We start from the raw sequence: 26724 nt of genomic DNA on the forward strand, positions 1-26724 counted from the left end.
GTGCTGTGATTTTTTGAAAAAAACTTTCTTTCCACTTTGGCGCTAACTCCCAAACCCCGCTGGCATACGGCAGACATTTTTGTAAATAGAGGCTCGGCGTTTAACAACAAGAGAAATATGTACCAGCCCAAACCTATTGAAGCCTTTCCTTGAACACTTTTGGAATGCATTCCATAATGAGCTTTAAACATGGGGAAAGACAAAATATGTTCAGTGTTAAGTATGATGACTCATTATTCTTTTATAAAAATTTAAAATTTCATTGATTATTCAGTTAACTGAAGTACTTATAGTGAATATCTGTAGCTACCAAACCAAGATTTTCTTTCAGATCATTCCGATTCCACTTCGATTACATAATGCAGTATTTCTCAAGGTTAAAAAATACAATTCAGCACTTACATTACCTTTTTATATAACATTATACCTTTTGTCATCTAAATCCTACACGTTTATTTCAGCAAATAAAACAAATTAAATTACAATTCTGGTAATATAAAACTAAATACCTTACATTTCTGGTAATATAAAACTCAATACCTACTCTTAAATGTACCATAGGCAGAGGCAGTTACATTTGCACTGAATGGTTAAATACTTTTTCCCAACACCATTAATACTCTTTTGTAATATGTTACAGTCATTCAAAAATATTTTCCTCTGTGACTGCTGATATAATTTCCTCAAACTGTTCCCTTCTTTTCATCTGTTTGTCTATATATGAATTTAAATACCTAAGCCACAATTCCAAGTTCTCTTTGAAGTCTCTACATTCTCCTATGAAAATTTTACAGAAGTAATGTGAGGACATTTGCTCTAAATCAAAACTGTATTGCACTTTTGCAATCTCATCCTCATAAACCTTATCTAAAGAATCATGAGTCTGACATTCCTTGTCAGTAACTCTTACACAAACATTCTTCGTTTGATAACCGAGTTTTTGTTCTCCACGGTTTACCTCTGTCAAGAGTGTTAGATACTGTGATCGTTCTTCCCTAAGAGTTTCCTTCAGACTTTCATTACTTCGTTGCACATCTACCATTACATGCATCAAATGGTTTGATTTTATTTGTTCTTCTCGGGCAAATGCCTCAGCAATTTCAAGTTTTGCCTCTACTTCCTGAGAATGGGTTGAGGAAGGCAGAGCAAGCATTTGTAGCTCTGGTTTTCTTATTGGTTCATAAACACTTGTCTGTCCTATTTCCACAGGAGAGTGATCTGTTTTATTCTCTTCTAGATCTCTTAATTTCATATTCTGAGCTACATTATTCATTTGTTCTCTCTCAAAACTTTCCTTTACAGTCATAACTTCTACCTCTAATTCCTGGATTTTCATTTCAGCTGCATGAACTTTTGACTGCTCTTCATGAAGTAACCTTCCTAATTTCTCATTCCTCAACTGTTCCTCCCATAATGAAGACTTCAGAGTTTTCATCTTATTTTCCAGATGTTTCTGCTCATAACAGAGCTGACTTATATATTCTATATCCTGGGAACTGGGACTATTGCTGAGTTCATATGATAACTTTATGTTTAATGCCCTACAAAGCATAATCCTGAATTCATTCCAATGATTCACTTGATCAATGAGTTTAGTATTGTAATCTGCTATTTCATTAAACTGAGTAACTAATATGGAATATTCTTTTCTCCAATCTTCATTTCTCTGTTTCAGAAGTGACTTAAATCTAATCCCTTCCTCTTTTAGCTTAAAAGAGAGAGATTCCTTCACTTTCTCCAGTTGTTGGTACTGAAACTTTTGAGCTGCAAGTAACTTTCTCAATTCATTTCTCTCACATTTCAAGCTCTCAATTTCTGACACTAGTCCTTTGCTTTGTTGTAACTTTCCCTTTATTTTCAAGTTCAAACCAGCTTTTTCATCATTAGCCTGTACCTTCCTAATACTTCTCACAAGCTTTTCATTTTCAGCAACCTTATCATTAATCTCCTGTCTTGCTAATCCAAGAGAACCTAAAGTTTTACAATGTTCATTTCTTTCAAATTTTAATTCAGTTTCTAAATTCAAGACTTTACCTTTGATGACATCATTCTCATTACGCAAAGTACTTATTGTGGCAGCCAAGGTTTGTTTCTCTTTACATATAATTTCATGCAAATTTTTCAAATTCTGATTTTCCTCTTTCACAGTAATAACATTCTGCATATTCTCCAGGGCGTTCTTCTTGAGCTCAAGAATAACGCCTTCGCTTTCCTTTTTACTTCTCTTGCTTTCCTCCAAAACATTAGTATAATGACTAATCAACTGGTCTTTCTGGTTCACATCTTTCAAGAGGTTCTGGTTATGCAACAATAATTCATTAACTTTTTCCCTTTTTCCTCTCAGTATGTCCTCTATTTTGGTAACTTGGTCATTCTTCATCTTGATTTCTGCTTCCTTTTCCATTAATTTCTTGCAAAGTTCCCTATTTTCTGAATTCAAGGACTCAATCAATTCCTGTAATTGTCTTTTTTCAGTAATCCATGATTCTAAGGAATGTCTGAGTTTCCTATTTTCTTCGTCAATATGCTTTTTACTTTCAACTAAAAGCTGCTTTTCTGTTTCAAGTTCTCCACAAGAACTTTGAACATCTTTAATCTTAAAACTCAAAGATTCAACAACTTTTGAAAGTTCAGATTTTTCAACATGCATTTTGTTCACTATTCCTTCCAACTCCTTGTTTTCTCTGCATAGTGACATCAACAGTTTCAAGATTCTTTCCCTTTTAGCACCAGCACAATCACTTTGTTGTACTTTTAATGAGGTTGCTTCCTTAACAATTGGCAGGGTTTCTGTCTTATCTTTTAACACATCAACCTCCTGTGTCCTTGAATACCTCAGTGTCACTTCAGTAACATGGGACAAACTTTTCTGGCATTCTTGAAGATTTATGCATTCTTTCTCTTGAGGGACTGACAATATCCCCAAAGTCTGTTCAAGCAGCTTTTCAAAATTTGAAAACTCATTTTTGACAGATATTAACCCTTCAACTTTGTTTTGAAGTTCTTGTAAGGTATTCTCCTTTTCCTTTAGAATGCTTTCATATTCAGCAATTTTCTCATTCTGCTCCTTAAAAAATAGAATATTGTCTGAACATGAATGAACATCAACAGCTTTACATAGTTTTTTCTCTGTCGGAAATTCATGTGCTTCTTTATCCACATATTCTGGCTCTGTTATTTCTTTCAACTTCATCAGAGCTGAAGTGTTGTAGGTCTTCTTTTGCTGAAGGTTCAAACTTGAACATTTTGTTGTTTCTGGGATAATTCCACAAGCAATGCTTAGCTTTGGTTCTTCAGCATTCTGACTGTTCATTTCCTTTGGTTTTTGTTTTGTCAGAGCCTCAATTAAGTTAGCTATTTCATTCATTAAGATTTTGATACCATTTTCAATAGATAGTGAGTCTGTTACCATTTGTTCAAAATTTACTTCATAAGTTGAATAATCAGGCTTTGGCAGAAGTGATTCAAATGCTGCCTTCATGTTTTTAAGGTTACCTATATATTTACTGATCTCGATTGTAAAATTCTTCACTTTGTCACTTACTGCTTTTACATTAATAGACCCCAAAGTCTTGATATCAAGGATTTTACTGGCATCTGCATGTTCAAAGATCAGCTTCTCGATGTATTTCTCTTTTACTTGTTTTGATTTTAACTTGACTTCTCTCCTAGCTTTTTCAAACTCTGCTTTTTCTCTGAGCAATTCTACAATGTAATTTCCTTGATCTGTGATGACATCCATTTTGACTTTCAGTTGAGAATTTAAATCTTCAATACATTTTTCCTTCTCAGCTATTCTTGATTTCGATGTTGCCTCAATTAAGGTTTTTTCCTCGTTAAAATGCTCTTGCTCTTCCTTAGACCTTAACTTCTCCATAATTTTCCTATTTTCTGCCTCTAAATCTTTTAAAAGCCTAACAGTCTTTTCCTTACAGCCCATAGCTTCATCCCTCTCCTTTAATGCCTTGACCAAAGCCAAATCTCTTTCCTGAATAAGCACTACCTTTTTATGACAGTCTTCTTCTATTGACTGAACACGTTCTTTGAAGCTTTCATTATCTTTTTCTAAGGACTGATACCGTCTCCACAGTTGGGCCACAACAGCATTCCTCAACAAATTCTTAGCATATACACTTTCATTATCAAATACTGAACATTCACCACTTTTACTAACTTTTACTTTCATTTCTTTAGAACACTCAGCCAATGCAAAGACCTTTTTTGAACCTGATTCTCCATTTATGAAATTTAATCCCAGCACATGTCTTACCTCAAAATGGCCACCTTCATTACTTTTTCTTTCAGAGTCACCTCTACTTTTATTTGATTCACCTCTTTCCTCATTTATTTTAGCATAATTTGTTTCACAACTGACTTTCTTGCTTAAATCTTCACCTAAAAATTCCATTCCACACTCCTTTAAAGTTTTCTTTCCCTTTCTCTTAGTATGCTGTTCTTTCTTGTTCTTAAAAATGACATCCTTCTCTAAACCCCTTGAAAAACTTTCACAGTTCATACTATTTGTTTGTTTAAATACTGAGAAACATTTACCAGTGTACAGGGTGGAAGAGGTAGCAAAATTACTGTCAAATTTTAATTCTGATGTATCTGAGACAAATGAGCTCTGGCATGTGAATTTTCTCCTTTTCTTACCATAGACGCACTCTTGTTCTTCCTCCCTTTCTCGTTTTCTTGAAGCACTCACACTAACTGATGTACCTTCCTTTCTTCTTTGAATTTTATTCATAGGATCTATATCATCATCATTCCCTTCAATTTTCCCTGTTGTCTCACTGCTAATTAACGAACTACTGCAATCCTGCCTCCTGTGAAAACTATCCTTGTCTTTTAGTACTTTTTTATTAGATTTTTTCAGTGTTGTATTTTCATTACATGCCTGGTTTAGAAAATCATTAACTCCAGATCTTTCACTCTGGACAATGGAAGATGCTGAGTGTTCATGCATCACTTCTGGGTTGTACACATTGACCAGTTTCCCTTCTTGGCCATCTGTAGTGAAAATTCCTCCAGAGTTTTTCATTTTCTCATCGGATTGTGAAGAAGTCTGTGGGTATGTACTCTGCTCCTCTGTCCTTTTATTACGGTTAGCACCCTTTTGTAGTAATCTCTTAATCACAAGGGCACACGAGACCTGGTTCACTTTCCCCGCTCCACCTCCTGAACAACTGGGTTCTACAGACATTTTTCCAGAGTCACATTCCGGATATAACTCTTCTTCATGTATCTTTGCATCATCTGGCAGACAGGCTAACTCCTGTGACGATGAAACTGATAATCTGTCCACAGTGTTACAATCTTGTCCTCCACTTCCAGGGTTTCTATGCAACAAACTTAACTTTGCATATTCCTCTGATGCATAAACATTATGTACTACTCTTTCCTCAGCAGTATCTTTTGCCTCAGCTCTAAGAGTCAATGCTTTCTCCTGAACTAAATTCAAGCCTACACTCTCCAATTCAAAACACAAATCATTTTCTATTAATAACTGCTTAGGTTCAGGAGCCTTCTCCTCATCTGGAGACTTGAAGGATAAACAGTCTTTCTCATGGCACTGCTCTTGAGCATATGGTCTTTCATGAGTTCTTTTACAATCTACAATTCCATGACATACAGAATTTCTTTCTGGTGTTACACATACTGCATGAGCTTCAAAAGGTATAGGAGCTGCGCTCTGATTACAAAGACTAATATAGCTACAAGGATCCTGGAACTTGTCCAGAATGTGATTATTCTTTTGGGCATCAATTAAAATTTCAGTTCCTTCCACATTTCCATCACCAATCTTTCTGCATTTCAGTTGGCGATGACTCTTCTGTTTAACATCCATGAAATCCACACTAGACTTTTCTGATTTTTTACTGTTCTTGCATTTTAAAAAATCACTGCAAGTTTCATTATCCTTGTCTGTATTCTTTTTCCCATTCAACTTATTACCAGAAAACTGGCACTCATGTCCAACTTCATCACTCTCTAAAAAGTTTTCAAACTGCAAAAACCTACCAAGTTTTTCATCAGTTTCCATACATGAAAAAATCAGCAGTGTTACATCTGCAAATAGCATTTCCAGATCTAAATAATCTCTAAATACATTATTTGAAGACATTCTCTCTCTAAGTCTTATATCAAGTTCTCTAAGGATAGAAATAAGCCTAGGCATTTCATTTTTCCTTTGTTTCAAGAGCATAATTAATTCTTGGTTGTGGTCAACAGATGAAGTAACTCTGGAAACCACTGACCCTAAAGAGTCACTTTTGCCTCTGTTAAAATCAATATGATCATAACCATCTACGGATGGCACTGAGGTGTTCTCTAATAAACCACTGTCTCTCATTGCTTTCTGCTGTGCTAAAACTATGTGAGCAAAATATGAAGCTTCCTGCTGAAGCTGTCGAAGTGATATATTCTTCTCTTCAATATCCTTTTGGAGTATTTCTGTCTTCTCCTTCAGTTGTTCAATTTCCAGTTGTTTACCTTCCATGGCAGGTGCTGACATCTGTTCCTGAAGCAACTTTACTTGGTTCATTAAACTGGTAATAACAGCTTCAAGACTTTTGATTGTGTTATTATGATTAGTTATATCTGCTTCTAAGGTGCGAATGGTTCTATTCTTATCGGATATTATATTTGAACATGAAACTAGACGTTCCTCTAACTCTTTCAAGTGTTCTGACTGCTCTTTGCTGATACTGAACGCCCTTCCCTGGCAACGAAATTCTCTTCCCTCTTTAGGAACCGTAATGATTCTCTGATTTTTTTTAGTGTCCTTATCTTCCTTAATCTCTTTCAGTCTGCGCTCCAAACTACAAACTCTGAACTCTTCATGTAACAATTTTTCTTCTAATTCTATAACTTTATCTTCACAGTCCTTCATTTTTACCCGCTGTTCGTGTGCCTTACTTTGATAAAATAATAAATCTTTACACATTTGATCCAAAAGTAATTCCTGTAACTTTGCTGCATTTCTGTTTTGTGTGAGAAGTAAATTTTGTTGACTAATACAATTCAACAAACTTTCCTTGTCTTTCTTCTTTACAGCATGATGTTCATTTTGTAAAGATACTGTATCAATATAACTAGGTGGTGTAACAACTTCTGCAGCTGCATCTGGAATGGTTCTAACATGGCTGTCTATTGTTGTCATGCAAGTATTTGAAACAATTGGGGTAGATCTGCTAACAGTACACATGGCAGGGAAGTCTTTGTAACTCTCTTTGGCACTTATTGGATTCCAGAAGGGTTTTGCGATTACTGGTGAAGAAACACAAATACCATGGGATACAGAGGAAAACACGCAAGTTTCTCTGACCATAGATGATGGCGAAGGAACTTTTGGTACTACTGCAGGCCTATGCCCTATCTCAGATACTTGGGAGATCATGCGGGTACGAAGAAACACCCCTGGATCAGGAGCTACTCCAGACAATAACTGAACACTTGGAACTGGAGATTCCAATGGAAGGCCTGCAGGTGCTTGCATCAAGCCACTCACTGGGGTCACTGTTGAGGAGAGTTGGCTATTTGACAGAACTGGAATACCTACCAGAGTATTTTCAGGAATCTTAGAAGATACACAAGGGTGTTGCTCAAATAGGGTATTACAAGCATCTGCAGAAACTGCATTTGTTCTATGGCCAATGCAACAAACTGATGACTGATACCCCTGAGAAATTTCCTTACATTCCATAGGCACTGGTGACTCTCCCTCTATTCTGTTTGTTATCTGTGTTCTTGCAGTCATTCTGGCAGATTTTGGAGGAGGGGGGTCTACTTTTGAAAATAATGGCGATCTAATCTCAGCACCTGAGGCCCCATCTGGATTTTCGTTTGCAAACGAATTACTACTGCTGTGTGTATCAAGCGCGATGTTCAATGCAATGTTGACTTTATCACCTATATTTTTAGTCTCCCTAGGATTTCTCTGAATATTGGGTTTCTCCAGCTCAGACTCAAGATAAGCAATTCTTTCTTTCAATTGTTGGTTACCTTTCAAAGCAGCAGATTTTGAACATTTTAATTCTTCTTCCAAAGACCTGATACGACGGTGACACGACTCCAATCTCTTATTCGCTATTTTTGCAACTTTATGTAATTCTTGAATATGCACCACTTTTGTCTTAATTTTAGTTTTATACTTAACAAGTTCAGCTTTATTGTGGCAAGCTGATGACTCAAGTACCTTAACATCATGATACAAATCTAGCAACATCTGGTGAAACTCTGCACCAAGAGGTTTGCCAGTAATGATCTCACAAAGAGTGGTTAAAATCTTATCAACCTGAGCAACACATTTATACTTGTCCTTCTTGAAAGTAGAAACTTTTTTACCAACAACCTTCTTCCTACTAGTGACAGAGTCATATTTATTGAGATTACACACACTATTCAATATGTCACACAATTCTCTTATTACAGGGGAGCAACTACAACCACATAGTGTTTTGCTGCTTGCTTTTTTCTCAAACATGTTTGTAGTTGATGGCTCACAATCTAACTGCTTACTGTACCTCACTGATATTCCTAGTTCTAATTTGCTGTCTCTGCTAATTCTTTCCGTTCCTTTTTCTTCCGGTTCAACATCAGAACCAAACTCCTGATTAATGTCCACAAAATCAGTGCTGTTAGTTGCATTCTGAAATGGTTTACAAGGTGCATTTGATATACTTTGCTTACATCCATCATACTCCAATGCACTGTCCTGAACCTTCAGACATTTAGAATTCATATCAAATTCATCATCAACACAATTAGCTAAAGGATTTATAGAAGATGACAAATCTCTCCCAAAAATAAGGCTTTTATAAAAGTTCAGTACTTCATCTCTCATAAAGTCTTTTGTTTCAAACAGCACACACATTTCATTACACTTTGGGAGGCAATATCGGGAACTCTGAAGAATACTTTTCCATCTATGTCTTTTATCAACCTTTGTTAAATACTCAAAAAGTGCTTTTAACAACTTTAACTGCATCTGATAAGCCTTACTATGGTCTCTTATTTTTGTATGACGAATTCTTTTAACCCATTTCCAAATATGTTCATCAGTAAACATACCACAGTTAACGGCAGCATACATAATTTCTAAAGTAAGAGATTCTGAAGGTATCGGGACCAAGGTACCATCTTTCAGAGCATTTGCTTTTCTTAATATGGAACAAAGGCCTTCTGCAGTACAAGGTTCAAAGTTATGCAAATTCACACCTTCTGACGGAACTGCTGTAGAGTATCTACTTGTTTTACTAGAGAGAGACTCCGTCTCCATTGAAAACTGATTATCTAATTTCCAAGATTTGCCTGCACTAGTTTGAGGTGACTTATTACCATTAAAAATTGAACTTGATCCATCATTACTCTCAATTACTTGATTTTCTACATCAGTATCATCCTTAATAACTGCTATGAATGAACTATCTTTAATGTCAAAAGTTTTGCTGTCAGACATTCCTTCTGTTGAGGTATCTGTAGCAAACACTGATTCATTACTGCTGCCTTTTTTCTTACTTGTCACTTGAGTTTCACTTCCAGTATCCTGGGCTAGAGTGAAAGATGGAGTGTTCTTAGGCTTCTTAGTGAGATACTTATTTTTTACCCCTCGCGTTAACATTTTTCTGATGCGAGTTACAAATACTGGTCTTTTTTTGAAACATTTCTGGACAACTCTTACTTCACTAAAATTTCTATTACTCTGAGATAATGGTTCCAAGGTTTTGTTCTTTTCATTACTAGATTTCATTAACCCATAAGCTTTAGCACTCTCTTCTATATGACATGTGTTAGAAACTTCACTTTTAAGAATGTTTACACCTCTTGTCATATCCTGTTTCTGTTCTGAGAGAGAAATTTTTTCATTTTTATAACTTGAACATTCAATCTCCATTGCTTTTTCATAACTAGTAGTTCCTATAGAATTTTCACTACTCTCAGAAACTCTTCCCATAGCATAAGTATCATAACAATTCTTCGTGACATTTTTCTGAGGTAAGCTATAGTCATTTTCTGCAATCCCATCGGATATCCCCAGCAAATCATTTTCCTGTTTCTTCTCAATTGTCAACTGTCTGTCTTCATTTGCCTCAAAAGATATTTCTTTCTCACTCTGACATTTTATCTCCTTTACATCAATCTCTGATTCATTTAAGCTGTTACTAACCAAAGGTGCACAACATGCAGAAACATGACATTTACCTGATGGTCCACCTTCTGTTTCTTGAAAAGACTCCTCCAATTCCTGTGGTTTCAAAGGCTCACTTCCGATTTCTTTTCGATTCTCATGTTTAACCACATTTTTCTGGTGGTAAAAACTTCTTGATGTCAGAGTAGATGATGAATTGCGCTGTAAAGAGTAAAGGTATTAATAGCAGTAAAAAGAGTATATGCCAAAATTTTCAATCTCCCACAAATCATAAAAATTCCGAACCATTAAGCAATTTGTTTAAATCAACTACCAGTAATTTGTTTGAATCAACTAAGTTTTATTACTGGTGGCAAACAAAAATGAGAGCTTGCCTTAGAGAAAGACCATAAAGAATGAATGAATGAATAAAATTTGGGCCATACAGTACAGCACTAGGGCCCACGAGGCCACCCAGTGCTGATATGGCAACAAATACATTATTAAAAATTAGTGATTAAAAACTGAAAAAAATATACGGCTACATAAAAATTGTTCATAACATACATTTACAAAACTAAATTCAAAATAGATTTAAATGTTGTTAAAAACCTGGTTTTGATGTAGAAAAAACCTATTTTTGGTAGCTGCTGCAACCAAAGGAGTCACAAACTCATGGTTCTCCCAACCAATAAAAAAAAATTCTCTCATAGCTGGCTTCAGCCAAAATAGTGCTTGTTGACACTGATAGAACATAAATGACTCAGGACAAGAGGGCTCTATCTCCTGTCCAAGGCAACTACCTTGGTTTACCCTTCATCCGACTCACACAGATGTGACAACAGCACATATGTCAGCTACTTTCCTCATTACATCCCAGGTCTGTGCAAAGTAATGTTCACCCCAGTCCCATACCTTTTCAGGGAAAGCTGGGTGGGTTTGAGGACTCACAGCAGCTACCAAAAATAGAATTTTTCCTACGTCAAACTTGCTTTTTTGATGGCGTTGCTGCTGTTCGTCCTCAAAAGGAGCTTACAAAAGAAAGACAGATACGAAATAGCTTAGCTCGTAATAAATAAATACCAAATACTTGGATAAGTTTTTGGGCCATATTATATTCACAGATTATCAATCATTTTCTTTATATTCCAGATATCCATTACAGTTTGGAGAAAGAAAGAAAAGAAAAAAGAAAAAAAAACATATGAACTTATATATGTATCATCCCTTGTGGCTGTAAGGTGACTCACCAAACTATGTTGGGTCTGCCTGCGGGATTACTGTGCCTTCCCCAAAAATATCTCAGCATGGCCACCACTCTCATGGCAATAGTTTCAGGAATCTTTGATCCAAGGCCAAGTCACAGGTTATCAACCATTTTCTTGATTCCAGATACCCAATAAGGTTTGGCAATAAAGAACAGGAAAAATACAAAACCTATGTATGTACTGTCCGTGACTTAATTATGTCAGGTCTGGTTACGGGATTACAGAGCCTTCCCCAGTTCAGGAATACTACCTCTAATATGAACCCTGTACACTTGGAGATTTCTTCAAAAGAAACATTTCCGAAGAAAGTCAAAGACCTACTCACCTCTTTGATGTCATGTAACTTAGGAAAGGAGTGAGGATCTGCCTTTTTAATAAGGACACTACCATAATTCTCAGCCCATGCAGAGAGTTGTTTGTTTGTACTAGGTGTAGAAGAGGACCATCTGGGATGTTTCCCATGATATCTAGGAAAACCTTAGAGTACTTCAACTGGGCATAAATACTTTATCTAAAATACAGAGTTACCTTATCAGAACAGGGAATTTTCCCTTTAACCTGTTAAGCATTACCGACAACATACCACAGTCGCTAACCTCTATCACACCGCCTTCGACAGAGTAACATGTCCTCCCTCTTTAAGATATAGACTGGTGCCACATTGATCAAGCTCAAAAATACACTTTACTCTTATACATGCAGTAGGAACATCTTTTGGATTTATGAGCTAAATTGACAGTACATGTAAATGGCAACTTTGTTTGTAATGGAAAGAGAGTCTGTTAACAGAGGATACCTACCTCTCATCTACCAGTATGCTCCAGGCATTTATTGTTAAAATTATATTTTCATAATAAAATTAAGTTTCATATATACTTAACAAGTAATCACACAGCTAATGTATCTACCTCACGCAGCAACTTTTCTGAATTTTGCTGTAGAGCTTCTTTTGTTTATTATGGTGAAAACCTGCCCACTACTGAGGAAAGAAGGAACAACCAGCAGCCATATTCAATTTGTTTGCGCCCTCATGTCCAAAGAAGGGTGGAAGGTGGGCTCTGATTAGAATCAGAAATTACTTGGTTAAGTATACATGAAACTTAATTTTATTATGAAAAACTATCATTTTCATATAAGTAGCTTACCAAGTAATTACATAGATGAATCCCACATTTAACCCTTTAACGCCGACTGGACATATTTTACATAGACAAAAGTTGTCTGTCGGGTGCCGAGTGGACGTAAAATACGTTGACTACAAAAAGTTTTTTTAAATATTCGCGGAAAAATACTTATAAGCCTCGTTTGCGAAAAATTTTAAATCACGCACCTTGAGGGATGCTGGGAGTTCACGGATCACGCTGTTGTTTTGTTTACAAGCGTGACCCAGCTGCGCATGCGCAAATTTCTTTCTTCTCCCAAAAGAAAGCATCAGCTAACTCTGCTGAAAATCTCAGAAATTCTTTAGTCACTTTGTATTTGTTCTGCTCCTCTCTCCTTTGTTTGTCACCTCTCGTCAGTCATTACAGCCCAATTGCTTGTTTCGTTTAGAACCTGTCGATCTCGAAAAGCGAGATCATAATATTGGCGACCTTTGGCCAGGGTTGGTTCTGTTTTGGCTGGCGGGGGTGTGGCAGCATTGGGGAAGAGTATTTTGTTTGTTAAAAAAAAAAAAAAAAAATTTTATTGAAATTTTTTTTTTCTGTTAGGTGGGGAGGTGTTAGGAACAATCGTTTGCCGATTGTTCCCTTAGTGGGTTGTTGCCTCCTTTGTTTTTGTTTGTTTTTCTTTCTGGCGAGCTGAAGTCTGATGAATGGCGTCAGACTTCGTCAGTCAGGTTCATAACAGCAACAAGTCAGGTTCGTAGCAGCAACGAGTCAGGTTCGTAGCAGCAACGAGTCTGGTTGAGGGCAGCAGCGAGCCAGTCGGGGTAGCAGCAGCAGGTATCAGTACCTGCGAGTCAGATCCTGGCAGCAGAGCAGTGGAGAGTTTTTGAGGACGAGATGGTTGCCGTGTCGGCTCTGTCACGGTCATCGTAACTGGAGGAGGATGTCAATACGTTTCTTGGAGGACGAGATGGTTGCCGTGTCAGCTCTCATGGTCGTCGTAACTGGAGGAGGACGTCAGTACGTTTCTTGGAGGACGAGATGGTTGCCGTGTCGGCTCTGTCGTGGTCGTCGGTACTAGAGGAGGACGTCAGCACTGTGCATGAGGACAAGATGGTTGTCGTTTCGACTCTGTCGGAGTTGTCCTGCAGTGTTCCTTTGAGCTGCAAGTTTATGTATTTAGTTCTGCTGCCTGGGTACTGTTTATATTTTTGAATGGCTTATTAATTTGCTTTCGTAATGTTTACTGATTTGGTTTTATATGTAGATTTTCCTGACTGTTCAATGCCTATTGTGTTGGTAATTTGTAATGTCTGTTGAGCTGCTCATCCTTATGATGCTTTTGGTCATTTATATGTTCATTTATGTATTGACTCTTAATTTATTTTATTGCTTTGATCATTTATTGTTCTGAATTTATGTAATGTAATTATTGTGCTGGTCACTTGTTTGTGCTGCTAATGTTTATTATGTTTTTGACTCATTTATGTTTTACTGACCAGTTAATTGTTGCTGCTCCTTGAAGTGATTAATTCACTTGTAATAATGTCTATTTAATTGTTTATTCTAAATTGAACCAAGTGACTCACTGTAAATATGTACTGTATATAACTTTATTGTAAATAAATTAATTTTAAGGTAATTTTTTTTGTATTTGTTCTGCTCCTCTCTCCTTTGTTTGTCACCTCTCGTCAGTCATCACAGCCCAATTGCTTGTTTCGTTTAGAACCTGTCGATCTCGAAAAGCGAGATCGTAATAGTTAAGTATACATGAAACTTAATTTTATTATGAAAAACTATCATTTTCATATAAGTAGCTTACCAAGTAATTACATAGATGAATCCCACATTTAACCCTTTAACGCCGACTGGACATATTTTACATTGGAAAAAGTTGTCTGTTGGGTGCCGAGTGGACGTAAAATACGTTGACTACAAAAAGTTTTTTTAAATATTCGCAGAAAAATACTTATAAGCCTCGTTTGCGAAAAATTTTAAATCACGCGCCTTGAGGGATGCTGGGAGTTCACGGATCACGCTGTTGTTTTGTTTACAAGCGTGACCCAGCTGCAAGCATGCAAAATTTCTTTCTTCTCCCAAAAGAAACCATCAGCTAACTCTGCTGAAAATCTTAGAAATTCTTTAGTCACTTTGTCGTAATTTTTGCACTGTTTTCTTGGTATTCCTCAGAAAAGAGAGAAAATCCAGAATTTGTGTCAAACTGGTCTATAAAGATGAGACATAGTGGTTGTGGCACCATGTCGGAGGACTGACCACTTGGAGTGATACACGAGGCTAGAAGACTTCCTTCTGCACTTTGCAATAGCCTTTGAAGCTTCCCTTGAAAAACCCTTCCCTCTGACAAGCTTATGGACTGACAAGCAGTGGTTCTCAACCTGGGGACAGACTAGGGAGCGAAGGGAAAATTAAAGAATTCTAGAATTATATTCGGCAACAAGAGTGAGGAACTAATATCCAGAAGTTTACGAAAAAAATGAAAAGTATGTCTTACTTTTAGTTAGACTCGCTAGGCTTAATTGTTTTTGTATTTTGTAATTATTTACCTCTCCCTGTCCCTCGAAACTGTCTGAATTGGGAGATTTTACTTGTTGGGGAATAAAAAAGGTTGAGAACCACTGTCTTGAGGTTGTCTGATTGGTGATACTTGTCCACCAACAGAACAGAAATGGTCCGGGAACCTCTCCCTCAGAGGCCAAAATGTTGCTGTGAGGGTCAAGGTTGTACTGTGGTGTGTCTCGAACTTGTTCAATACTTCTCTGATCATGCTGAAGGGTAGGAAGGCGCAACAGTCCAGATTCAACCAATCCTGTAACATGGCATCTGTGGCCCATGTAAGGGGATCCAAGGCTGGCAAGCAAAAAAGAGGAAGACGATGGTTTCTGGTGGTGGCAAACAGGTCCACCATTGGCTTGCCCCGCAACTTCCACAGGTCTAGACATACCAGGGGATCCAGGGTCCACTTGGTGGGAAGGACCTGCTTTGACAGCTAAGCTCATCTGCCGCCACATTCAACTTTTATTGGATAAAGCAAGTGATAGGAGTAACTCGTTTTGGTCAGTTTTCGATCCCTATCTAATTTTGCTAAGTGTGATTTCAAAGCTTTCCACTTTTGTTCGTCCCAATCCTGATATTCTGAACAAGTAAGATCTATATTACAGATTAGAGTCCTGCACCCTACTTTCACATATTTAGTGACAGAATCAAAAGAGATCTTAATTAATCTACTCCTACAACTTTCGGAACAGTACAAAACACTAAAAGAACTAGAGTCAGACATCTTGGCTAATTAAAATAAAATTAACAGAGCTAACAAAATTACTAAATAGCAGAAGAAAATTTTCAGTGTGCACGAAAAAGCAAAATCCAAATACTTCACCAAAATATTGGTAATATATAAAAAATTATGATGACTGCACAAAACTACTGATGTTAGTCGGGAGCCAGCAGAAAATTAATTGAAGCTCTTTGCTGAGTTGTAACCTATCAGTCCCAAAAGTGGGCAGGACCTTGTCACCTACACAAACGATAGTAGCGCCACCACGAAATTTGAATTCTTAGGCTGCCATGTAGAAAGCTAGTAACTACGTAATTACTTGGTAAGTCACTTGTATAAAAAAGACGGATTTAAGCATGTGCAGGAGCATGACAAATTTCTAACTTTTCTACAACTTTCAAAGAATTCTGAAGGCTTAATATCATCATAGACACATACTACGTAGTTCCAATATATGATCAATGGTATTAACCAGATATAAATGTTGTTAAAAATAAAAAATTATGAACTGCTTACCAAAGCCTCCCATACACATTCCTTGTACATTGTGAAGGTAGACCAAATGTGAAGTTCAATGACATATGACTGAAAACCCCTTACAGAACATTTTTAAGCCTGTGATGTCTTTCTGTAAAAAGAAAATAACTTTGAAAATCACTGAAAACTGTGAGCATGTACAGGTATAAACAATATATATAAAAATGCTGGGAATAAACAAAAACTTTAAAAGAAATTTGATTTTTTATATAGCTAACCAAGTCTCATTGGGTAAATACTGAACCTCAAGAATACTCTGAGAAATTGGTTTATCCAATTGGAATCCTATCACTAGTCACCGAGGATCAAAAAGACATTTTTTAAATAATTTGTATTGAGCTTTCATGTAGGGGTACTGACCAACACAAGCTGGAAACAAGTCACTGAACTTGGTAAGAAGGTGATTAATTAGTGGTTTTGGGGGGAGGGCTGAGGATGATGATGATGATGATGATGACATACCTCCCTCACTTGCCATCATGAACTTTTCTTTGGTAGCAGGAACAAAAGATGGTTGAGATGGACACTGTCATAAAAGACTATGGTTTGTATAATCAAGTAGACTGTGGTTTGTTTAATTAAGCAACATATAAATTACTATCAAAACTTCATTTGTTCCTGCAGAAATAACCCTCACCTTTTAGATATGAGACTCACTCATTAGGTGGGAGGGTTGTTTCTATCAATGGACTGAATGTTCACAAAACCATCAGGAAATAACATGACCCAGTTGCAAAAACTGCAGGAGGAGCAATGAACCCTGTAACCTCTTACAAGGCCAGGCATAGGGCTGCCAAAACAGTAAGGCTCTGGACCTGAGAGAGGGTGAAGAATGGAATGGAATATAGAGTTCAGGCCAAAGGCCAAGCACTGGGACCTATGAGATCATTCAGCAATGGAAAGGAAATTGAGAGTAGGTAGGTTTTAAAGGTGTAACAGGAGGAAAACCTGGCAGCTGCACTATGAAATAACTGTTAGGAGGGTGGATAGCAAGATGGAAGAAAGATATATAGAAGATAGGGGCCGAAGGGATGCTACGGAGAACCTTTAGTAATGCCTACAGTGCACCTGTGAGGTCTACTGATGGCACTACCCTACCCTCTATGGGGCAAGAGGGTGAAGAGCCTTGCTCAAACAAGGAAATGCCCAGAGAACCATGTGCTACCCTTGTAAGGGTTGCACAAGTCCAAAGGATGACATATCTTGGGGTCACAATACACCTCTACTGTCCCCCTTACCATTTTAAAGGAAGAGCAGCAGTAGTCACATTTCAGTCACCAAAACTACAAGACTGGTTGCTCAATTGAGTACCCACCAACAACTAAACCCCAAGTAATTACATAGCTGAATCCCATATTGACAGGAGGTGGGATACAAGGCCAAATTCTACATCAAAGGATTAAGTCATGAAATGAATTGAAATAGAAAAGTTGCTAGCATTGAGGACAATGCTTGTCATTCCTTCTCAGTCAAGAAAGCTACTGCAGGAGAATACTGCCTCTGGTTGGTGCTCATCTTAACCTGTAATGGCATGGCAGTAAAGCCAAGGAGCACCTCTACTAAGTGGGAGCTTTGTAGCAAAGGAGTACTCCAATTGCTAACAAAGCATCAGTGGAAGTTATGCAGCTCAAGGAGTTATCCGATGGCTAGCAAAACTTTAAAAGGTGCCCTTGCCCTGGGTGTAGTACCAAAAAACAACCAGACGTCGTTGTCACCTACACCGAAGAAAAACCACAACCCATCCACTGAGAGTGGTGGGTGCTACGGGTACCTTGTACCGCCCCCCGCCCTGCCAGCTCCTCAAAATTGACACTTTACTTTACAAAATTTAGGTCTCAAAGACCAAGCGGCAGAACCCATCAGGATTACTCAGTGCAGCGATGAAGATGAAATATATAAATTAATGGTGCAGTGACGAAGATGAAATATATAAAATTAATGATGCGATACCATGCCAGTTACTAAAACTTCACAAGGTACTGCAAAAATTTTAAGACTGTTTTAACTAAAATCGTGAGAAGTGAAGATCGAATACACATCCAGTAGGTCGATTGCAGAATGGAAGTCAGGGGCATCCTGTGCTTGAAAGCTAATGAGGTAGAAGCTGTTCTGACATGCTTAGCTTCCACTTAAAAGTAGGCAAACTGCTCTTCTGAACCTGGGAGTTCCACTTAGAAGTAAGCAAACTGCTCTCCTGAACCTGGGAGTAGTCTCATAAATAAAATCCTTTTGGGAAGCAAGACAATACAATACGTTCTAAGCCAGAGGGTGAAAACGGTCCTTCCCAAAACACCAAAGATATGGAAGGTCCTCTGCTTTTCCAATCCTGCTCAAGCAATACCTGAAAGCTCCAACCAGAAAAGAGCTCACTAATCTCCCCAGAGCCAAAGATGAGGGGAAAGTTGGCACCAGACAACTCGTAGCTGGCGCCGGGTGCTCTGAGATGACGCCAAGCTGAAGCTGGCACCAGACGATCTGGGTGCCCAGAGAGGCATTACTTGGGAGATGTCTGATGCTCCTAGGTGCTCGGAGCATGAGCTGGTGCCAGGGTGTAGCTGAAGTCAGAAGAGTTGAAAGTCAAGCAAGGAAGAGCTCGGGAGCTGAAGGGCATTCCTGGGTGCCTAGAGCACTGCTCTCAGCTGACAAGAATGACTTCTCTTCCCTTAATTCTTAAGATAAAAAGAACAGAACCGGAAGTGGAAGAGTCCTCGTTCTTGGCTAGAAGGTGCCTCAGAAGCAGGTCAGGCAAAGGGCGAAGTCTTCCAGCATTCATCTAAATTCGGGGTGAATGACACTTTGTGAACACCTTGCGAATTAGACAAATACATAGGGAAGATGAAGATGTCGAGGTTGTCCCACCATGTCAATATGCATCACTGTAGCAGTCCGTGGGTATGGTACGATTAAGCAGAAGACTTGCAGACTTCTGTTGAGTCAGGAGGCGAACAGAAGGATAGGGAGCCCTCAATCGAGCAACCTCTCTATGAAGAATTGAGTGAAGGAAGCTCTCTGTCCCCATCACTCGATGACAGAGACTGAGCTTGTCTGCCAATACATCCCACTGCCTGGAATATATCTGGCTGAAGGCTCTACAGAGTGGACCAATGTTCACTCAAGCACCTGCAGTCCAACCGAAGAAAACAGGAGGGAAACGAGACCCTCTCATTTGACATATGCCACTATTGTGGTGTTGTTGCCTAACAACACCCCAGAGTATCTCAATAAACTGATCCTGAAACTCTTGGAGGGCCATAAAACTGCCTTGAGTTCCATGATGTTGATGAGAAGGTACTTATCATCCCGGTCACACACCTCGAAGACAACGGTCTTATAGGTGTGCGCCTATTCCCCAGTTAGTGCATCTGAGAACAGAAGCATGTCTTGAGGAGAATATGCAGACATATTCAAAGATTCCTGTCGCTCAAGCACCAGTCTAAGTCTTCCCTAATCCTTTGGGAGAGGAGAGGATTAAGAACTGGAAGCAGATCTCCTTCATTCTCCATGAAGAGAATTGAAGGCAAAGCTGCCCGAGGGGACAGCTTCTGCAGTGATGACAGGACACCGAAAACTAGCTCTAGCCAGGCTGGCTGCTCCCGAAGTCAGGAACACAGGAGAGGAGACGGGACGGAACGGAACGGAAAGGTGGCCGAGATCCAGAGGAAACAGATACTTCTCCTGAAGGATATCCACTGCCAGGTCTTGGCTATGTTGCTGTCATATAGTCCAATGACTTGACAGCCATTCCTTCATCAAGGCACCAGGAGGAGAACATTGTTCCAAGCGCTCTCTCTTCCCGATGGAAAGAGGATTGAAAGAGATGCAAGTATGCGCACTTTCTAAGAAGAAAATGAGGAAGGCTGGGTGTTCTGTGAGTGCCCTTGGAACCTGAGACTTCTTAGGGGCTGAGGAAGGGCTAGGCTACCATTGTCCAGAGGACAAGGCAGCTGCCCCAGCATGTTCCTTGACTACTGTGGTATCTACCTATTCTCTGCGAAAGAGGGGAGCAGAACTGAGTAAAGGTCCATTCCTGAGGGAATGTGACAACTCAGGACTTACCAGACTGGAGATCGGAATCAGGACAGTGTCCCTCTTCTTAGCACCAAAATTGCCCACAGGTTGCTGTCTGGTGCTGGGCAGGCGAACCCATACCCAAGACTGGAACAATCTCTACAAGGCAGAGACCTCTTCAGGAAAAATTGCCTCCAAGGAGGCAGAGCCTTGAAAAAGTGAAGGATCACAGATTCATCAGGAGACTACCTGGAGGGACACCATAGCAGTGTCCTCCAGGTTTGCCGTCTCTTGTTGTGAGAGAGAACACCCTTCACGGCAAAGAGAAACAGCAAGAGATCCAAGTCTGGATGAGCCAGAGCCAGGACAATCTGCTAGTCGGCATAAGACCTCTCAGAGGCAAAAAGAATTGCTTCTGTCAAGGAAGAAGAAGGGGAGGGAGCTTGACTGGGTGGCTCAGCCAAATTGAGCTCCTTGTCCAGGGAAAAGGCACTTATCTGGTCGAGAAAACCCTTAAAACAAGCAAGGACCGTGGCAGCCCTGACAAAACCCCTGCAAGGAGCAGTAAAAAATTTTCACAGGAGATGCCATGGTCTTCTCCAAGATCATCGTGCTGACAAAACGACATGAAGATCTCTGTGAAAAGAAAATCGAGGGTGTCCTCAACCCAAAGAAGCCCACCAAGTCCTCCTGGGGTGCAACACTCCCGATCTCTTCTTCTTGGAGGGATGACCTCACCAGAACCCAAGAAACACCCTCGACTACTCAGACGTAAGGAGAGCCAATCCAAGAACCGAGCCCAAGACGTAGATCCTTGTAGCAGAAATCTGATAAGAAACAAAACTCATTGGAGTCCTCTCTATCCAACTTGCATCCCCCAGCAGCAACCGAAAGGGTTTGAGGGAAGAGGAGAGGAGAAAAAGCACTCTTACCTGTCCTGCTAGAACCAACAGGAGAGGCTGACCACGGGCGATCATCAACCAGATGTGATGACGGCACCACTGAGGAAGGAGAGCGCTAATGCCAAGGCGAAGAGCTAACCCTGAAGAGTGAAAGTTCACTTGAGCTAAGTCTCCTGAAGGAAGGAGAACCTCGACAGCACTCAGTTCGCCGAGCCGAGCCGATCACTTAGACGTGATCAGGGGCTGGATGCGCAAACCGAACTGCACGAGCCAAGTGAGCCAAGCCGAGCCGATCACATAAACTTGATCATGGGCCAGGCAAGCATGCTGAGCCAGTCTCGAAACGCGATCAGGGGCTGGGCGAGTGGGCTGAGCCAATCTGAACTGATCACATTGACGCGATCGTTAGACAAGCGCTGTAAAACCGGATCGCCGATAACCGGGGACTGCCTGTAACGATAAAATTCCGAATAACTTGAGGTTTACTAAAATTTGGATTTTTTTATATATTAGTTGCCCAATGGGATTTTGTATTTTCATAAATTAATTTTTACACTTCATCAATTAATTTACATTTCTTCATGAATATTAAAACTGAGTCAACTGAAAATGTTGCAGACTCTCAGAAAACTTCACCAATCGATCCATTTCCAAAAGTTGATGACTGAAGTTGGTTATATTTTGAGCATTCACATAACACGTTTAACTGTTATTATCACTGCATTCTGAGCATTCGGGAGCTGGTTCATGTGGGCTAGTCATTAGGTGTCAATGTGTCAGACGAGTACTTGCATGTCTCTCTCTTTGGTATGATGAACTCCACTTCTTAACTCCAAGTTTTTTTTTGCTTCAACTTATTTTTTTCACGTTCTTCATTCCATTTATTTTGCCATTTGTTTATAATGGCTACTTTTATATGTGTTATATAATTTTTAAATGGGATATTTACATCAGATCATGTCATATGGGCTGCTTCTTTAGCTGCTTTATCAGCCTCTTCATTTCCTTTGACCCCTGCATGGGCAGGGATCCAACAATATTTCTATAGTTTCCCCATTATAATATAATTTATGGAGTAATAACTTTATTTGTTGTACAATATTATCTTTTTGGCTTGTAACTCTGAATGGCTTCGATGGCGGTTCTTGTCGCTAAAAATCACAAAATTATTACACAAGGTTTCTTTAATTATTTTTAGGGCTGATGCTATTGCACATAGCTGTAATACCGAGGCATTATCAGGTATAGACTTGATAATTTTTGTCTTGGGATACTTCAGCATATCCCACTCTGTACTCTGATTTAGATCTGTCTGTGTACTGTATATTGTGTAATGTGGACCTTTTCAGATTATGTGCTCTATTGTATGTTGTCTATGGTGTTCTAGGGTATATGAATAAATTTTTTATAAACATTTTAAGTGCATGCAAATTCTTATTTTATTCACAGTCCAAGGAGGAAGTAATTTTACTACTGAAGGCAACTGCACATTTATATTCAACGACTCAAACAGTCTTCTAGCTCTAAGAGGAAAAGGTGGTGAGTGATTGTTTATAAATACATCTCTTAACTCAAATCATTTTTAGGTTGGAGAACCACTTGTGTGAATTCTCAAGGCACTCTTCATTGTTACAAACTCTCTATGGAGACAGTGGTACTTCACCATATTCAACTTGCAAAGATGACTTTGGTGAGGATCTAAAGGCTCCTGAATATATTCTAAGGCCTTCATTATGAACTGGGTCTACTGTTTTCAGCGTTGCGTCTGATGGTAGCCATATATTTCGCTTCCACAGTCAATGATAAGCAACACGGTTGCTTTATACGGTAAAGTAAGGGTATGTCTATCAGCTCCCCAAGGAGCGTTTGATAGTTTTTTAATTAGATTTGATACTCTTTTACATTTAGATTTCACGTATGTTGGCTTTCCAGTTCAAGTGATTTCTTATTTTTAAATCTATTTCTTCACCTTTTCTCCACTTTTTGTGTTTATAAAATATTACTGCCAGAGTCTTTTGTATGGATAATTTAAAGCCTACAGATGAGGCCCATTCATCTATTTTTATTATAGTTTTATTAATGATTCGCTCTGCATGTTTTATGAGAGATGCTGCATAACATGGCAAAATCATCCATATACAAGTTACTTTCAATTCCAATAAGTAGATTATTACTAATGTCATTTATTGCTGAAGTATGTGGTCTTCTAAGTTAAATAGAGAATCTTATGTAGATCTGTTACACTGTGACCCAAATTGAGTGGGAGTCAAAATTTTATTTTCTCAAATGTGCCATGTTAGTTGAGCATTGACCATCTTCTCAAGTAATTTGCATAAACAACTTGCTAAAGAAATTCTTCTGTAATTGTTTACATTACTGGGATCCTTTCCAGGTTTGGGGATAGGAATAATTATAGGTTTAGGCCATTCATCAGGAAATAAATTTCGAAGCCAAAAGTGATTATAAAACTCTAATAAGTATGACTTTGCCAAAAGTGCTAAGTGGCAGACCATTTCCAAACAAATAGTCACCTCCAGGGGCAGATTTATTGCTGTTCAAGAGAGCAAATTCCAACTCGTCCATATTAAATGAAATTTTCATAATAAAATTAATATTGTAATACGTATCTGAACACCTGAATTAGCCCTGGTTACCAACCAGCCCGGACTATATCCCCGTAACTTTTACCCATTAACTGGGTAATTAACTGTCAGCATTACCAACACTTACAGGAAAATCTTGTCAAAATGAGTTACCTGAAACACCGTTGGCAACGGTGCTGCAAGTCCCAGCCGAGCGAGGCCGGGTTCCCCAATTGCATAATTCACTAATCAAATTGAGTGGGGAGGAGGGTGGGAATCATTCAGGTGTTCAGGTATTACAATATTAGTTTTATTATGAAAACTTCATATTGCAATACACTCCCTGAACACCTGAATTAGCCTGATTAACAAAATTTTGAGGAGGTGGGATCAATCTAATTTAAGCCCGACCTGCCAAACGGGAAGGCAGGTAACTCTTTATTCACCTGATCTGCCTATATGCATGTATCCTCACCTGGTTAACCACTCGGCAGGATAGGATGCCTGTAGAGAGAGTACCCTCGACATCAGTCTCAGTTTCGGTACTGTCTGAGTCGAGCTACCTCTCATGTGGTATTCAAACCTCCTCATGCACAAAGTAGCAAAAAACCAACCTACCATGTGGCTAATCACAGCCTCCCATGAGTAGCGGAGAATGACAAACCTCCCATGTGGTTAATCAAAGCACTCTCATGTATGGAGGGGTACGATGAACCTTCCACGTGGCTATTCAAAGCACTCTCATGTATGGAGGGGTACGATGAACCTCCCATGTGGCTATTATAACCTTGCATGTATGGAGGAGAAGTTGAATGGGCAAACTCTTCGGGTTCTTCGCCATATGTTGCAGCCGACATCTGTGCAGAGGGGGGTTTTACAGAAAAGATCCTATCAACCTGGCTCAGCCTAGTTTCATTGTGCTAATGTCCTATCTAATGCTCCCCTTATGGATCCTGATCAATGGAGCCAGTCGTCCAGGTACAGAGCGATGTTTATCCCCATAAGCTGTAGCCATTTCAGTAGGGAAGCAAGTACCCGGGTAAAAACTTGAGGGGCCGTGGAGAGTTCAAAGTAAAGAGCCCGAAACTGGAAGACTCTGTCCTGGAACATGAACCTCAGGTACTTCCTGGAGTCCGGGTGAACTGGAATGTGGAACTAAGCATCCTGCATGTCGATCGTAACCATCCAGTCTCCCTGATGGATGGCCAACAATACCGAATGAATCGTCTCCATTTTGAATTTCATTGTTTGAACAAAGAGGTTTAGGGCACTGACGTCCAGGACAGGTCTCCATCCTCCTGATGACTTGGGAACCACTAAGAGGCGGTTGTAAAACCAACCCCCCGTGTTCACATCCTCGACTAATTACATGGCTTTCTTTTCCAGAAGGGCCGATACTTCCTAAGATAAGGCCGAAAATCTCTGTGAGTCTACCAAGTAGGCTGTTAAGCTGATGGGAGGGGTTACTAAGGGAGGTTTCTCCCTCAAAGGGATAGCATAGCCTTCTTTCAATACTTGCAACACCCATGGCTCCACATTTTCCTTGCTCCATTCTGTCCAGAAATGGGAAAGTCTTGCTCCCACTGGAACACGGAGGACGAAAGACTCATTTTCGAGGAGCTGGCTTGTTAATGGGCTTCTTGGCTGGTCTGGAAGTTCAGAGGTTGGCTCTAGGTCGGGACTGGAAAGGGCCTCTGGAACTTCGAAAGAGCTGTTGCTGCAAGGGCGATGACATTCTGGTAGAATTATTGGAAGTAGTAGTTTGTGCAGGGAACTTAAGTCCTTCTGGTGGATTGAGTGAGGAGGTCCTGAGTCGACTTCTTCTGTAGCTCTACTGACACCAGCTCCAAGGTGTCCTGCAGGAACAGACTATTATTGTTGGGGGTCCACCAAATAGAAGCGAAGACCTCTGTGATGGGGTGACTCCCTTTGCTGCAAACCAACACAAGTCTCATTTCTTGAGGACTCCTGTCATGAAAATGGTTGCTAGTTCTAGAGCTCCATCTCTTTTGGCTCTGCCAGCGCACCCCAGCACTCCCAGCCAATCCGGTGCGAAGTTTTCTTGAAGAGACGTACAGTCTTCAATTTCCTTGTCTAGAGCCCCTACCATCCAATCCAAAAAACTGAAGACCTCAAAGATTTTAAAGATGTATTTCAGTAAATAATCCAAGTCTGAGGCTGTGAAGAGAATTCTGGCAGACGAGAAAGCAGAACGATGAGAAGCACCTACGATACTGGAGAAGTCCCCTTGAGAGGAGGCAGAAACTCCCAAGGACAGAGCTTCTGCCTTGTTAAATGAGAGGGAGGCGAACAGAACACCGCCTCTCCGACTTCTCTCTTCTCCAATAACCAGACATTCATTTGAGCGAAAGCTTTCTTCGATGATGACGATAACACCATACTTGGAAGTCTGGCTGTACCTGGTCGTTGTCGCATCAAGTACCTGTAAGCCAAACCCGGTGATGAAGGGACGGCTGGAGAGAAGAATGACAGGTAGCAGACTAGGAAAAACCCTGAGTAGTGCTGAGTAACTAAGAGTGAGCTGTTCCTCTTCTACAGGTTCCTCAACAGACAAAGCAGGTGATCCTGGGGGTTCCATGGTCTCCTGAACTACAGGAGTTGGCTTTTGAAGAAGGTTCAACACTTTATCAAGACAAAGTTGAAGCGGCGCCAACAAGGGATCTTTGATCATAGACGGAAATTCTCTTGAAGAATCAACAGTAGAGAGAGCTTCAAGAGAAGTGCCCACAGAGGCTGGACGCATGGGCGTTGGGCACCCGCTCGCTGTCAAAGCAGACACTGACTTCTGCGACCCCTTTGAAGCAGTTGCAGTACTCACAGACACTTGGTACCCAAAGATGGGTGCTCGGAGAACTGATGCTGAAACTCCCAAGTGG

At 39.6% G+C, this 26724-nt stretch overlaps 1 protein-coding gene across 1 annotated transcript in view; it reads right to left on the bottom strand.

The window, feature by feature from the left end:
* Positions 1–394: 394 nt before the first annotated feature.
* Positions 395–26724, bottom strand: part of LOC136854605 (golgin subfamily B member 1-like) — a 31455-nt gene continuing 5125 nt past the window's right edge. The window contains exons 2-3 of the mRNA XM_067131115.1: positions 16315–16426; positions 395–10351 (exon numbers count right to left, since the gene is read on the bottom strand). Of these exons, the coding sequence (XP_066987216.1) occupies positions 641–10351; positions 16315–16344 (9741 nt within the window). The 5' untranslated portion in view covers positions 16345–16426 and the 3' untranslated portion in view covers positions 395–640. The remainder of the gene's footprint in view (positions 10352–16314; positions 16427–26724) is intronic.

The sequence above is a fragment of the Macrobrachium rosenbergii genome, chromosome 29, assembly GCF_040412425.1.
Source record: "Macrobrachium rosenbergii isolate ZJJX-2024 chromosome 29, ASM4041242v1, whole genome shotgun sequence".
Taxonomy (NCBI): domain Eukaryota; kingdom Metazoa; phylum Arthropoda; class Malacostraca; order Decapoda; family Palaemonidae; genus Macrobrachium; species Macrobrachium rosenbergii.